Raw genomic sequence first — 17,104 nt, 5'->3', positions numbered from 1 at the left:
CATAAATAAAAGAAAACATGATATTTTAATTCCTGCTTATCAATGACATTTCTTATGATGAGGAACTAATCATAATCACATAATATTGTAAACTTAAAAGTTTTAGGGAAAAGATGATAAATTGATTGTGATTTCTATTTCTTCATTGTACAAATATCAAATTTTTGAAGCCAGAGACTGTACAGTAGGTAGGGTACTTGTCTTGTATCAGCCAACCTGGGTTAGATTCCCAGCATCTTATATAGTCCCCCGATCACTGCAAGGAGTAATTCCTGAGTGTAGAGCCAGAAATAACTTCTGAGTACCACCATACATGGTCCAAAAACAAATAAACAAATTAAAGCAAATTTTTTTGTATATCTAAAACTAAAATAATGTCAAATGTACTTCAAATAAAATCTCTCTTACTAGTGACATTTTATCTACTTCCTTGTTTCCACATGCATTTTGCCAGTGCAAATATATATGAAAATCACTGGACAAGGCAGCCCACAAGTAGAAAGCACATATATGTTCTATGTGAGCATATGTGTACAAACATACAGGGTAGAGATAAATTCATCAAAGGTCAATAAAGGGTACATGTCTTTTAATTACATGATTAAAAATACATTCTAGCCTAATAAAATGAATTTTGATTCATTTTTTACTTCCTTAATTTAATATGTATTCTAAGAGTCTTATTTAGAAAAATAAAAGTGTAATTGTAAATGAAAATATGTGTTTTATTAGCACCTTTTAATTTTGTGGGAAGATATTACAGCTACTTCCAGGTGCTAGAAAATGCAGATATCCTGGTAGTTATGCAGATCAGGATAGTGCTATAGTTCCATTTGTGACTGATAAGTAATATTTGATCAATACCCAGGCCTACTGGTTATTGAAACCACCATACTCACTGTTCTAAGAATTGCTGGTACTTACCAGCAACTGGGAAACTTGATTCCTAGGCTAGTTCTGCTATGCCTGTAGAATACTTATGACCATAAAATTTCACTTGTCAATTAAAACAACAGAGATTCAGAATTACAGTTAAGGTAGAAGAATTTCTCTTCTTGATAAATATTAAATCAAGCAAGAACCCTAAATATGTCAGAACCTTCTAAGCTACTTAATAAAGAAGGCAAAGCACAATCAATGAGTTAAGGAAATCAATGAAACAGAGCTTCAATGGTGACAGAAAAAGTATGAGAAATGCCTAACAGAATCAGTAGTTGAACTGAAAAATAAATATCAGAGCTCAATGGAAGACTGTCAGAAGTTGAGAATCAATTCAGAGAGTTCAATAACATGATACACTAAGTCACAAAAATAAATAAATAAGTTTAAAATAGAGAAATTTATGAAGCAGCATCAAGTGAAATAATTTTTGCATCATAGTGGTGCCAGAAGAAGAAGAAAGAGGCTTGAAAGAGATCAAACAAAATATACTCAACGAACCTGAAGACGCTCTAGTTAAAAAGGGAGAGGTTAGAGATAGAATTCATCAAGGAAAAAGCAAAAACTCTCAGACATAGGAACAGGAGACCTAGCAAAGGAAACCATATAGACTAAAAGATCTAAAAGAGTCAACATGTTGAATGAAGAAATTCTTTAGCTAAGTATACTTCATCCAGCTAGGTTGTCATTCACACTTGAAAGAGTAATACAAAACTTTTCAGGATGTAAGTATTAAAAAAAAACATGTTTTTAATAGCAGGCTATGAAAAAAAACACCAACTGCAAGAAAAACTAAAGTGTTTTTATGAAAAGCCTTATTAAAAAATCTCACTTGGAAGTTGTAAAACCTTTTTTTAATTAATATCTTTATTTAAACACCTTGATTACAAATATGATTGTAGTTGGGTTTCAGTCATGTAAAGAACACCCCCTTCATCAGTGCAACATTTCCATCACCAATGTCCCAAATCTCCCACCTCCCCATCCCACCCCCACCTGTACTCTAAACAGGCTTTCTCCTTCCCTCATTCATTTACATTGTTGTGATAGTTCTCAATGTAGTTATTTCTCTAACTGCACTCACCATTTGCTTTGGTAAGCTTCATGTAATGGGTTGGACCTTCCAGCCCTCCTCTCTTTGTCTCTGAGGATTATTGCAAAAATATCTTTTATTTTTCTTAAAACCCATAGATGAGTGAGACTATTCTGCATCTATCTCTCTCCCTCTGATTTATTTCACACAGCATGATAGATTCCATGCATCTATGTATAGGACAATTTCATGACTTCATCTCTCCTGGTGACTGCATAATATTCCATTGTTTATATGTACTAAAGTTTCTTTAGCCATTCATCTGTTGAAAAGCACCTTGGTTGTTTCCAGAGTCTGGCTATTGTAAATAGCGCTGCAATGAATGTTGGTGTGAGGAAGGGATTTTTGCATTGTATTTTTGTGTTCCTAGGGTATATCCCTAGGAATGGTATAGATGGATCATATGGGAGTTCAATTTCCAGTTTTTGGAGGAATTTCCATATCGCTTTCCATATTTAAAACAATAAATTTGGCATGAGAGGAAAGTACTAATGGGGGTCTCTTACAATAAACAGAAAATGTACAAAAATGAATATGGAATAAAAGTTTAGAACTCTAAATGTGATTTTCTGGTTAGGCAAAAATACTTAGAAGAAATAAACTAGAAGAGATGAATGAACACAATATTAACATAACAGGCACACATCAAAGTACATAGAGTGTAAGCACATGGATAAATAAGTAAAGAAAACTTCACAAATTCATGTATAAGTATATATTTTATTTAAATTACTATATTTGGTACATATACACCATGGAATATTGTGCAGCCATCAGAAGAAATGAAGTTATGAAATTGTCCTATACATGAATGTACATGGAATCTATTATGTTGAGTGAAATATGTCAGAGGGAAAGAGAGGTGCACAGAATAGTCCCACTCATCTATGGGTTTTAAGACAAATAAAAGACATTATTGAAATTATTCCCAGAGATGAAGACCAGAAGGACCAGCTCGTGATCTGAAGCTCACCACAAAGAGTGTTGAATGCAGCTAGAGAAATCACTACACTGAGAACTATCATAACAATGTCAATGAGTGAAGAAAGTAGAAAGCCTGTCTCAAATCCAGGTAGGGGTTGAGGGAGGAGAGAGATGGGGAGAAATGGTGATGAGAATGTGGCACTGGTGATGGGGGATGTTCTACTTATGACTGAAACCCAACTACAATCATGTTTGTAATCATGGTGTTTAAATTAAGATATTATTTAAATAAATGAATAAGTGTTAAAGATATGATCATTAATAAGTGTATTACAGTTTATGGATAGAGAAGGAAGCAAAAACCCAACTTCTTGCTGCTCACAATAGAAAATTGAAGCTTAATGGTAATGATAAACACTGTCTTCAAACAAAAGATTGTAACCATGTAAGCAAATAAATGTAGCTTATTAGCATATAAACATGGGACAGGCCATATTTGCATCATAAAAAATAGACTGCAAAAAAGAAAGACAGGGCCATAACACAATTACTAAAGGATAAATGCATCAAGACTGCAAGGTAACATTCATTATAAATATAAATCAAGTGATGTGTATCAAAATATATGAAACGATTACTAACATGCCTGAAGGAATATATCAACAGCACAATAGTCCTAAGAGACTTAATAATACTCCAATCTTAGATTGAATTACATCAACTTTCCTTCAAATCACAGCATTCTAAGAGCAGAAATTAACTATAGAAATAAAGCTGAGAAAAACTCAAACATCTGGAGATCAAACAGGATGCCACTGAAAAACTGTTAAGTCAATGAGGACATCAAAGAAGAACTGAAAGATTTCCTGGAAATAAACAAGAATGAAGGCATGAGCTATTATGAGACATAACATGGATATAGTAAAAACAGTTCTATAGGAAATTCATAGAAATACAGGAGAGTAGCATATATATAATGGTAGGAAACAAGAGAAGGGCCAAATAAACAACTTAATCTTACATCTTAAGAACAAAAGAGAAAAACAAATAAAACCAAAAAATTAATAAAAGGAAAGAAGAAAACATTAGGTGAAATTATACAAGTAGAAATAAGAAGACAATATAAAAGGTCAGTGAAACTTAACAACTGGCTATTTGGAAAAAAAAATGAAGAGTATCAACAAATTGTTATCTATTTTTAATATGAAAAAATAGAATCCTCTAGTAAATCGTATCAGAAATAAAAATGGAGAATTTAAAGAGAAACCATATAAATAGATAACATCATAACAAAACTATATAAACACCTTTAGACCAATGAATTAAATAATTGGGAAAAAATGAATGAGTTTTCAAACTCATACAATTAATTCCACTACTAAATCAGAAGAGAATATAAAACCTTATTAAACCAATTGGAATAAAATGCTAGGAAAAGAAAAGACTAATGCAAGGACATTGAAACATTTTACTTCAATCAGATCTTGGGAACTACTTCTGCTACATCTTCAAAGATGAAGTAGTTACTCATCTTTCTCAGGATCTTCCCAAGATTGGATAAATGGGAATCATCTCAAAATGTTTCTATGTGGACAATATTACTAGACACAAAAGGCAAATAGAAACATCACACACAAAAATGAAAATATCCCAGGTGAATATGGATGAAAATATCTTCAAAAAAATCTTAATAAACTGAATTAAATAATACATTAAGAGATTAATACATCATAACCAAGAATCTTATTTAGTGAGAGAAATAGAATGCCTGTGTCAAATATAGGCAAGAGGTGGGAAGGAGGGGGGCATTGGTGGTGGGAATGTTGCACTGGTGAAGGGGGGTGTTCTGTCTATGACTGAAACCCAATTACAACCATGCTTGTAATCATGGTGCTTAAACAAAGATATTGTTTATTTATTGTTTATAATAATAAAGATATTGTTTATTTAAACAAAGATATATATGTGTGTCAGGCTTCAGAATCAACATGCAAAAATTGATTACATTTCTCAGTTAACAGCACAATGCACTGACCAGTTGTGCCACAGAAACCTGAAAATTGATCACATTTCTATATTTCTGAAATGAATAAGAATTAAGAGAATAAATAATATAATCCCCTTTATTCTTGCATTAAAAGGAGTCAGTAGGGCCTTTATTTTGTACATTGCCTATCCTCCCAATTCCTACTAAGTTCTGCATTGGGCCCATTTTCTTCCTTCTATTCATCTATCCTTGCTCTCTATGCCCCAAACCCCACTGTGCGCAATGTGGTCCTTACAAAGTTCACTGTTTTCAACCCACCCCAGCTCTTTAGTTTCATCCCCATTAGCCCTGCCTAGAAAACCTCACAAAGCAGAAGTAGCTGCCAGAAATCAGTAGTTCTAGGCACAAGACTGGAATAGAGTGTTGAATCACTGCTCAGACAACCTAGAACTGGGAGTTCCACTCCAAAGCACTAGGAATAAGGGAAAATGAAGAAATTCTTTTGCTTTAGCAAATGACTTTAGAAGTTTGGGTAAGTCTTTTGAAACACTAGTATGTTTCTGTGGGGTGATCTTCCATGCTGTGATCAGGAGGCCTGGGAACCTAACTGGTGATTCTTAATCAACCTGACTGTGATTTTATTGCTAAGACTTGAGAATGAAATGTTGCTTGACCTGTAGAGTGAAAGAGATGGCAGGGACAAACTAGTTAGGAGTCAGGGTCATTTGGAATCTAAGCTGTCACTCAGATTTCAGGAAAGAAATAAAATCATTCTCAAACAACACACAAGGCTTGTTTTTTTTTTTGATCAAACAAGCCTTGCAAGTAATATTCAATATTGTTCTGTGTAAAACAAATGTTAAATAGTTAAAATAACTCAATATTCACTGGAACAATAGCATAAGCTTCTTTACATCAATAGTCACCCTAAATGTCAGTGGGCTAAACTTTCTTATCAAAAAACACAGAGTAGCTGGATAAAAATCCAACCTCTTCTAGGAAATACACTTGAAGTTACATGATAAACACAGGCTCAGAGTGAAATAATGGGACATAATTGTATAAGCTAGTGGTAGATTAAAAGCATCATAAATAGCTATATTCTATCATAATAAATAGCATTCAAGCTAAAGAAAATATTAAGAGATAAGTATGGGAGGTGGATCAATAGTACAATGGTATGCGTTGGCATTACAAGCAGTAGACCTGAGTTTAATCCTTAATATTCATTTAGTCTCCTGGGCATGGAGCAAGGAGTAAGCCTTGGTCAGCACTAGGTGTGACCCACCTCCAAAAAAAAAAAACCAAACAAAAAGAGATATTGACAAACTTGACACACTTGGTAAAGTATCAATAGAGTAAAAGAAATTATCCTCAACATATAAGCATAGAACAAATGGATAACTAAGTTGATAGAGTAATGACAAATAGATATGAAGTTATAAATCAACAGTAACCCAATAGTGATGAAAGACTCTAAAACCTCATTTTTATTATTAGACAGAAGACTCAGAATATCAATAAGGAAATGAGAAACTTAAATAAGGAATTGGAGGAACGTGGATTAGTAGGCATACACAGGACCCCTTGACCTAGCAAAAGATAAATATGCATTATTTTCCATTTCACATGCAACATTCCACAGGATGGACCACCTGCTGGTTAACATTCCAGAATCCCTAAGGCCACAAAACAGAAAAAATACCAATATTTTTTTAGCACAGATGCCATAAAGGTAGGAATTAACTTTAAAAGGAAAGTCAGAAAAAAACTCCAACATCTGGAGACTGAACAACATATTTATAAACAACCAATGGGTCAAAAAAGGAAATGAGAAAAGATTCTTCCAACAAATGAGACTGAAAACACAAATTCTCAGAAGTCATAGAGCACAATAAAATGTCTATGATAATAGTTCAGAACAATGCAGGCTTATATCAGGAAACAAGATAAAGCTCAAGTAAACAGTCTAAATTTAAAGCGTGGAAAAATATGTAAAGAATTATAACAATAAAAAGTAAGAGGAAGGAAAGAATAAAAATTAGAGAAAATCCATGATACAGATATAAAGAAAATAATTAAAAGAATAAATTAAATTTAGGTCATTTTTCTTAAAGAATGAACTAGACAGAAAAGTAGAAAAACCCAAATAAACTGGATCAAAGATGAAGAGATGAAATAAAAATAGAAATGCCAGAAACAGATTAAAACACAAGTGCTTACTATGAACAACTTTATTTCACAAAGATAGAAAATCTAGAAGAAATTGATGGTATGACAGACATAGAAGACCTGACTGTCAAAACAAGCAAAAAACCGAAAAAAAAACTCTTCTATAAAATAATTCAGCAAAGTAGCACATAACAAAAATATGTATCATAAATATGTTGCATTTCTACATGCAAGTGAACTAGAAGTGAAAGGAATAAAGACAACTACATTTAAAATAGTATTCTAATGGCCAGTGTGATAGTTACAGTAGGTACGGTGCTTATCTTGAATGTGGCTGACCAGAATTAGATTTCTGACACCCCATATGGTTACCCTGAGTCCACTATGAGTAAAATCTCAGCAAGACTGGGCTTGACTCAGCAACAACAACAACAGTAACACCAATGAAATAGTGCTCTAAAATGTCAAATTCCTAGGAATCAATTTAGTAAAGGCACAAAAGAATTATATGTTGAAAACTTAGTATAAAAATAGATAAGAACACTAGGTAATGGAAAAATATTTCATGTTTATAAATTAGAAATATTAAAATCACCTTCCTACCCAAAACCTTACACAGATTTGATGCAATAGTCATAAAAATATTAATAGCATTAATTTTTATTGATTTAGATGCTATGGTTTACAAAGGGTTAATAAGTTAATAACTGTTAATAAGTTAATCATTGATTGAAATTCTATGGTTTTACAATACTGTTAATGATGATTTCTCATGCACATAATTCCAATACCACACACACACAAAAAAAAGAATGTGAAAAAAATAAAAGTTTAACATGGACCAACCATACTTTGGGATTCTATTAACATAATGTTAAGGGGAAAGCAAAGTAAACTGGACAAAAAAAATTAGGTGACTGTCAGAGATAGAGGATAGGAAATGAATCTATCACAAAGAAGGATCCTTTCTCCCATCTCTTTCTTTCCCTTCCTTTCTTCCTCCCTTCCTTCCTTCCTTCCTTCCTTCCTTCCTTCCTTCCTTCCTTCCTTCCTTCCTTCCTTCCTTCCTTCCTTCCTCCTCCTTCCTCCTTCCTTCCTTCCTCCTTCTTCCTTCCTTCCTTCCTTCCTTCGTTCCTTCCTTCCTTCCTTCCTTCCTTCCTTCCTTCCTTCCTTCCTTCCTTCCTTCCTTCCTTCCTTCCTTCCTTCCTTCCTTCCTTCCTTCCTTCCTTCCTTTCTTTCTTTCTTTCTTTCTTTCTTTCTTTCTTTCTTTCTTTCTTTCTTTCTTTCTTTCTTTCTTTCTTTCTTTCTTTCTTTCTTTCTTTCTTTCTTTCTTTCTTTCTTTTTCTTTCTCTTTCTTTCTTTTCTTTCTTTTCCTCTCCCCAGTAGTGAAACATTTGAATTGGTTATAGTACCTGCATATCACGAACAAACTTATTTTATGTTTTCAAACACATTTTTTTCTAAATATTATTCCAGAAATTGATAAACAGCAAGACTGTGTGGGCCACTATGAACATACCTAAAGTAGTAAAAAATTTAATGTGGAATCAAATTCAGAATCTTTCACAAAGGAAATGTGAGCTTTACTGTTTGAACTATTAGTATGTTAAGTAACTAACATTCTGTGCAATCTTACATCTCAAATTTATTTCACTCAGATCATTCAGAGTTGTATTGCTGATCTGATGGTAAATATTTGTTTATTCAAATATAATTCTTTTTTCTTATTATATTACTCTAGTTTTCTATTATGAAAAGTGGATATTAAAATCTCAGTTACTTGATGTTTTCTTTCAATTCTACATTATATATATTTTATATATATTTATATATTCGACATTATATATTATATATTTCATATATTGAGATGCTGAATGCATATATATTTGTTATACTTCCCTGGTGATTTGATTTTATTATCATTTATAGTGTTCTTTTTTTTTTTTTTTTTTTGGTTTTGGGCCACACCCATTTAACACTCAGCGGTTACTCCTGGCTATGCATTCAGAAATCGTCCCTGGCTTGGGGGGACCATATGGGATGCCGGGGGATTGAACCGCTGTCCGTCCTATGCTAGCGCTTGCAAGGCAGACACCTTACCTGTAGCGCCACCTTCCCGGCCTCATTTATAGTGTTCTTTAACTATTCTGACATTTCTTGAGATACAGTATATTTTTTCTGCTAAAATTATGACCATATATTTTTCTCTTTTGATATGATTTTGCATATAATACCTTTTATATCTTTTCACTAAGCGTGTCTTTAGGGGTGGGACTTGAAAAAAAGAATGTTTCCTTAGACAAAAGTGAGTTTCTTATAGATAGCATGGTTTTGTTTTATGTTTTTAATTCAATTTTTCTTCCCTGCCATTCTACTAAGTTTATTCTCTCTACCTTTAGGTAAATTGCAAATTGGGAAGAAATGCATACCTATGTCAATATACAAATGTGGATACAAATGTTTGGAACTTTTTGCTACTATAGAAATGCAGATAACGGAGAGATAGCACTGTGGCGTTTGCCTTGCAAGCAGCCAATCCAGGACCAAAGGTGGTTGGTTCGAATCCCGGTGTCCCATATGATCCCCCGTGCCTGCCAGGAGCTATTTCTGAGCAGACAGCCAGGAGTCACCCCTGAGCACCGCCGGGTGTGGCCCAAAAACCAAAAAAAAAAAAAAAGAAATGCAGATAAATAGAAGAATTCTTAGAGTCTACAACCTCCCAAGGTTGAATAGGATGAACTAGAAAACCTGAATAATGAATAAAACAGTCAAGGAAACTTAAATAGAAAATTCAAATATACCGCTTCCCAAATATCCAGGTTCTGATGGGTTTACTAGTGAGTTCTACAAAACTTTTGAAGACAACCTATTACTTACCCTCTCAAAACCATTTCCAAAGTTTACTATAAGTAAAGTCACGAGTGTCACTGGATCTTAAATGCACTATACATTCAATGACTACAAATTCAACAGTTCCAGTTAAAGACATTTGTGGGGAAACATTATATATATTCAAGAATTAAACATTTTTCAGAGCTAGTAGTGTGAGGAGTTGGCCATAAAGAATGTCTGGGTTTTGTTTATGAGATATTTTAGATTTTTTGTTGTGGTAGTAGCTGCATAAACAACTGTCCACATAAAAGTGTGGATTTTATACTCTTAGTAAATCAGACATTTAGACATTTTGAAAATAATAATAATATCAAATATGCATGCAAACTCAGTAATATACAACAGTGGTCCCAATAGGCAATTACATAACATTATTAAGAAGGGGGATAAATTTCAGCAGATAATCTCATGGGGGGGATGGTATCTCCTGAGAGAATTATATCCCTATAATTTACACTTGGTTCTCTAGCACTAGCTTATGAAATACCCACCACCCTGTATGCAACATTATTTTAGCAGGAACAAATTGAATTATATTATATTATACTCCTCTGAATGTTATAGTACAGTTATTCTCCCTACCTGAGCAATTGCTCTGATACTGTTACCATGACCAAGGAAATGACCTAAAGATAAAATTAAAATTAAGTAACTTAATATTTTTGTTTTACAAAATACTTTCATGGCTAATTAGAAAACAAAACTGTAACTGATGTAAGACAAATAATTTTTATGTATATTTGAAAATAAGAAAGAGGGGAGCCACTCTTCCAAGGACACAGTAAGAGTTAATGGTGAATTTTGGGCCTTGAGTCAAATTACCATAGCCCTAGTTTCCTTCATATTTTCCTGTCTGAGAGAATTGGGGGCATTTTGACTATTGCCTGAAATGTAATTTCTTTACAATTATTTTGGCACTATTTAATGCCTTAACTTTTGTTTTCCACTCACTGCTCAGGATTGATTGTCCCTTCTCTTCAAGGAACATGGTAAGCTGCTTTATTCAGTTTATGTTATGAGTGCAAGGTATAATTCATGCAGAAACAACAGGAAAATAGACATACAAAGAATTGCTGGCTCACAGAAAAAGATATTTCAAACATTTTCTCTAACTAGCATAATAAATTGAGACTTGACAATAAAATCTCCTATTCATAGAATATTTAATGTTGCTTAAAAATTCAGCTTCTTCCTTAATAAAGCTAATGAAAATTAATTAAATGCTGCTCTACCAAATAGCTGGTAATTTCATCTTGCTTGCTATCAGGTGGTCTCCAAGGTGAAAAAAATGCTGTGAAATGATAATTCTTTAAACAACAAAGGAAGATAGTTAAATTATCAAAATTAAACTGCATTAAATTTTACCCCATAATATCATCATTAAAATTACTGGTAAAATTTAAATATGCAGCTAATAATATGGCTAAAATCACACACAGATTTTAAACTCTCTTGCGCTTTAATTTTTTTGTTTTGGGGTTACACCCATGATGCTCAGGGGTTACTCCTGGCTATAAGCTCAGAAATCGCTCCTGGCTTGGGAGACCATATGGAACGCCAGGGATCAAACCCAGCTCCACCCCAGGTCAGCTGCGTGCAAAGCAAACACCCTACTACTATGCTATTGCTCTGGTCCCTTAAACTCTCTTTATGTAGAAATCTCATTGAAGAAAGTCACAAAAGCATATACTTTCCCAATCCTAAATACATTTCATGCTACAATTATAATAAATCTGCACACAGTACACACATTTAGGTAACACAACTTCATCAGTATAATCTTGGAGTACAAATTATTCATGGAAAAAATGTGAAGTGTTTTTATTCACTTTGAATTCACTGTGATTTCTCTTTTCTCATTTTTCCGCTTTCCTTTGCGTGGCTGTTGGATATCTCATGATTCCCAGATAACATCAATGGACAACATGACAGAAGTGACCCAGTTTATCCTGCTAGGACTCACTGATGCCCCAGAACTTCAGATCTTCCTCTTCATAACATTTACTTTCATTTACCTCTTTACTGCAGTTGGCAACCTGGGGATGATTATGTTGATTTTCTTGGATTCTCGTCTTCATACACCTATGTACTTCTTCCTTAGTAGCCTCTCTCTGGTAGACTTTGGTTATTCCTCAGCTGTCACTCCCAAGGTTATGGCTGGATTGCTTGTTGGAGACAAAGTCATTTCCTTCGATGCATGTGCTGCTCAGATGTTCTTCTTTGTAGCCTTCGCCACTGTGGAAAATTACCTCTTGGCCTCCATGGCCTATGACCGCTATGTAGCAGTGTGCAAGCCCCTACACTATACTACCACCATGACAACAAATGTGTGTGTATGCCTGACCATAGGCTCCTACATATGTGGTTTCCTAAATTCGTGTTTCCACGTTGGGGATATATTTAGTCTCTCTTACTGTAAATACAATGTAATTCATCACTTTTTCTGTGATGTCCCAGCTGTCTTGGCTCTTTCTTGCTCTGAGCAACAGGTAAGTGAAGTAGTTCTTGTTTTTATGTCCAGTTTTAATGTCTTTTTTGCTCTTCTAGTTATATTTGTTTCCTACTTTTTCATCTTTATCACTATCTTGAAGATGCATTCCACTCAGGGACATCAGAAGGCTTTGTCTACCTGTGCCTCCCACCTCACAGCTGTCTCTATTTTCTATGGCACGGTCATCTTTATGTACTTACAGCCCAGTTCTAGTCATTCTATGGACACAGACAAAGTTGCCTCTGTGTTTTATACTATGGTTATCCCCATGCTAAATCCTGTGGTCTACAGCCTGAGAAACAAAGAGGTAAAAGGAGCATTCAAGAAGATGGTTGAGAAGGCAAAATTTTCTACTGGAATTGGATTATAATATTGTAGTATGTACAAAACCTGGTTTTATTTCCCCCAGTCTTTCCCATACCATCATTTTATAAGCCCAAAAGTGTATTTAAATTCCTGCAATATATGATACTTTATATTCTAATCTCTTCCTCTCTCATCAAAAATACATTGCCCTCTAAATAGAAAGTATATTCACAAATTAAATAAGTGAGAACAGCTAAGGGGAAGGCATTAGAAATTTTAGAACCTGTTTGGCAAATTTACCAACACTTGAGCTATTTGCCTATTCCTTTTATATTTTCTTTACTACAAGAGCATGAAAACCTGCATAATAAATAGACACAAATAAGATAATGTACTAAAGGAGCCAAGTTTGATTGGGAAATTTCTCAAAATAAATGGAATATGGCTAGTTAAAAAAAAGGGCTATTCAAAGTCAACATATCGAGCTAAATGTATATCTATATGTACTAATTCTTTTGTTAACTAACTGTTGAAGATTTTGAAAAGGAGAAAAAGTTGTGTACTTGTATACCTAAGTGAGTTCTATGGCCAATTATATTGATATATAGTTAAATATTGCATCTTCAATGAATTAATAATTGTATTTGATTCATTTTATAAATAAGGTTTGCATTGCAATTTTCAAAATGATAAAATAATAATATACATTCTATAGTTTGTTTCATTTCTACTGTTGAACACCTTATGCATTTGATAAATGTGTAAAGAATTATACCCTGAACACAAAAGCAGAATTAAGCCCTGATGTGGCCCCCCCAAAAAATAAACAAAAATAACTATATTCAACATTGTGGTATGTACCATACAGAAAATTTTCACTACCCTAAAAGTCATATTTTTTTTAAAATCTAGTCTTCTCACCTCTAAATCTGATTCTTTTGCTATCTTCAGCTTTCTTACCTTTCTAGAATGTCATATACTTACAAACATACAAAATGCATGCAACCTTCTGATTTTTATTTCTTTCATGTAAAACATAATTATTAATAAAGGTGCTCTATGCTTTGATATGCAGGTTTTGTATGTACACACCTTTTCAGCTCATTTTGGTAACTAGCAATGGCAATGATACTAAACCATATAGTAGAAACATGATTAGCTTTAAATTTTTTTTATTAAAAACCCATGATTTACCACATTTTTCACAAAACCGTCATTTTTGGCATTAAAATTCAAACACCAATCCCACCATGGGTCTGACCTTCCCTTAACCAATGTCCAACTCCACCACCACAGTCTACCTCTTTGAAGGCACAAACAAATCTACTTCACAAAGACAAATGGAATTATCAAAATTTAGATCAACAGGATTAATTTGAAATAATTTTTTTCTTTTAAATTTACTTTATTTAAAGAATATGCATCACATAGTTGACATAGCTGACTATAGTACATTCGTTTCCAGATAAGTGAGAGGAAAATCAACAAAAAGAATAAAAATAAAAAGTAAAATAAGAAAGAATATTGTTGAAAATGTAAAAGTAAAAATAAGTACAGTGATAAGCAAATTTGTGAAAATTTTTGTACTTCAATGAGTTTATTTGTACATTGAGAGAAACTTTAGTAATCTCTTATTTCTATCTGACCATTGCTTTATTTGATTTTTTTCTAAACATTACATGATCTAAACTATACATTGGCATTTAAATTTATTTTTTTCAGATTTTTTTTATTTAAACACCTTGATTACATACATGATTGTGTTTGGGTTTCAGTCATGTAAGGAACACCACCCATCACCAGTGCAACATTCCCATCACCAATGTCCCAAGTCTCCCTCCTCCCCACCCGACCCCCGCCTGTAGGATTTGAAATAATTTTTATATCTCTCCATGGTATTACTAAAGTCAGTGTCTAAAAATTTGTTGTGGTAGAGCTCATTGGACCTTACTTACTTAGGCTCACTGAGGTTTGTAGATTACTATGTAACTTGACCACCAGATTTTCTATACTGCTGGACTGACACTACTATAAAGTTTTGAGGTGCAGCAAGGTTCAAGAATTGGATATCTGAAACAAATTTAGTGGCTTGGTAGTTTGATAATTATAAACTGCAGAGCTGAGCTGTTTCTGTTAGAGAATGAAGAGCATGGCTCTAGGCTTCTATTATTCATGTGGAAAGAGGGATCTTCTCCTCACCCATTCTGAGAATGACACAGAGATATTAGTTGGGACTAGATTCCTTAAGGAGTATAGGCAGCTTTACTATTATTGTTATTGTTATTATTATTATTACTATTACTATTATCATTATTTTGGAGGTTAGTAGAGGAGCTGGGTCATTTTTCTGCTGTGAAGATAGTGGGTATGGGTGGAGGCTGCTGAGTTTTCCAGTGGTGAGTTGAATATGGGGCAGAATTGAGGGGCTTGAATCAAACCTATTCCAAAAATAGTCCCAGAGTTTTCAGCCTCATAGTCTGTGGTCCCATCTGAGAAGTTTCATTTGCTCCTATTAATTGAGTTCAGTTGCAGAGTTAGATCATGTCTGTGGCTAGCTTTTAATAAAATCTCGACATTTTCTTCTAAATTATCTATATCATTTGACATTCTGAGTAGCAAGGAATAAATATCATTTTTTATTTTCTACCACTACTTGATAGTATTTGGTATTCTTGATTTTGTTTATTTTGATAGGGAGAGTGGTATCTCTGTACATTAATTTGCAACATTTTTTGATAACACATGATGTGGATAACATACGAAAATGCTATTTTTTATATGTATATTCTACTTGTTTGGATTTGTTAACACCTTTGACCCATTTTATAATCAAGTTATTTATTTTATTATTGTTTAGTTTTTAGAATGCTTATTCACAATGGGCCCTCCTTTTTTAAAATGTCACTGGCAAGTATTTTAATTAATGTATTACTCTTCTATAGAGAAGTGCTTGGGGTTTACTCCTTGCTGTGCTCAGTTGACCCTACAGTGCCAAGAATTAAATCCAGGCCTCTGGCATGAAAAAGCATAAACTCAGTCTTTTGAGTTACTTCAAATATTAATGTTACTTTATACGGAAGAATTTATATTATGAATTAATTATAGTTCATTCATTATTTCTTTGATGAACCTTGCCTTTAGTGTTATATTTATAGTCATCATAGTCAAGATCACTTAGTACCTTTTCTATGTTCTCTTTCAGGTATTTTATATTTAGATTTATATTTCACTTTGAGTTCACTTTCTTGAAATGTATAAGGTTGAAATCTAGATTATTTGTGTGTGTGGATATTTGGGTGTTCTAAAATGTAAGGGACCAGAAGCAATGTGAAGTCCCATCATTAAATTCCCATCTTTCAATGAGCTTATGCCTTTGTACTATAAGCTTCTAAAATGTTCCTTACATCAACTCACATCCCAGGTGTGGGAAAAGATGACAGGTGTTGGCTGGAGTTGGAAATTTCCCTTATCACACAGGGAAGTCTTACATTAAATTAATTTGAGGATTTACCTCTCACTGAATCAGTAGAATTTCATTAATCAGAAGGTGAAATTTGAACATCAAAAGAAAAGACTCTTACTGGACTCATCAGAAGAATAAGAACAATCAGTGCTGGCGGGGATGTGGGGAGAAAGGAATTCTCATTCACTGCTGGTGGGAATGCCATCTAGTCCAGCCTTCATGGAAAACAATATGGAACTTCCTCAAAAAACTGAAAATTAAGATCCCATATGATCCAGCTATACCACTCCTAGGGGTATACCCTAAGAACCCAAAAAATACAATACAAATATGCTTTCTGCACACTTATACTTATTGCAGCACTATTAACAATATCCAGACTCGAAATAACCAAGATGCCCTTCAATAGATGAATGGGTAAAGAAACTGTGGTACAAATACACAATGGAATACTGTGCAGTCATCAGGAAAGATAAAGTTCTGAAATTTTCTTATACATTAGATGGACATGGAAACTATTATGCTGAGTGAAATAAGTCAGAGGGAGAGAGATAGACACACAATAGTCTCACTCATCTCTGGGTTTTAGGAAAAATAAAAGTCATTATTGTAATAATACCCAGAGACCATAGGACTGGCCCACAGTATGAAACTTACCACAAAGAATGGTGGGTGCAGTTAGAGAAATACACTAACAACTATCATGACAAAGGTAATGACTGATGGAAGTAGAATGCCTGTCTTGAATACAGGCAGGGTTTGGGAGAGAAGGGGTCAGGGGGGCATTGCTGCAACATTGGGAATGTTGCAATGATGAAGAGCATGATCTTTTTATGA

At 33.7% G+C, this 17,104-nt stretch overlaps 2 protein-coding genes across 2 annotated transcripts in view; both read left to right on the top strand.

The window, feature by feature from the left end:
- Positions 1 to 17,104, top strand: part of SSRP1 (structure specific recognition protein 1) — a 1,220,984-nt gene that overhangs the window by 3,101 nt on the left and 1,200,779 nt on the right. The gene's annotated exons all lie outside the window — the stretch shown is intronic.
- On the top strand, positions 11,921 to 12,868 carry LOC126017879 (olfactory receptor 5B2-like). Its single transcript, XM_049779943.1, has one exon. The coding sequence runs from the start codon at positions 11,924 to 11,926 to the stop codon at positions 12,866 to 12,868; it is 945 nt and encodes a 314-aa protein (XP_049635900.1). The 5' UTR covers positions 11,921 to 11,923.

Source organism: Suncus etruscus, chromosome 9, assembly GCF_024139225.1.
Source record: "Suncus etruscus isolate mSunEtr1 chromosome 9, mSunEtr1.pri.cur, whole genome shotgun sequence".
NCBI classification, from domain to species: Eukaryota; Metazoa; Chordata; class Mammalia; order Eulipotyphla; family Soricidae; genus Suncus; species Suncus etruscus.
The sequence above is the reverse complement of the archived record's forward strand: the minus strand, read 5'-3'. Positions and strand labels throughout refer to the sequence as shown.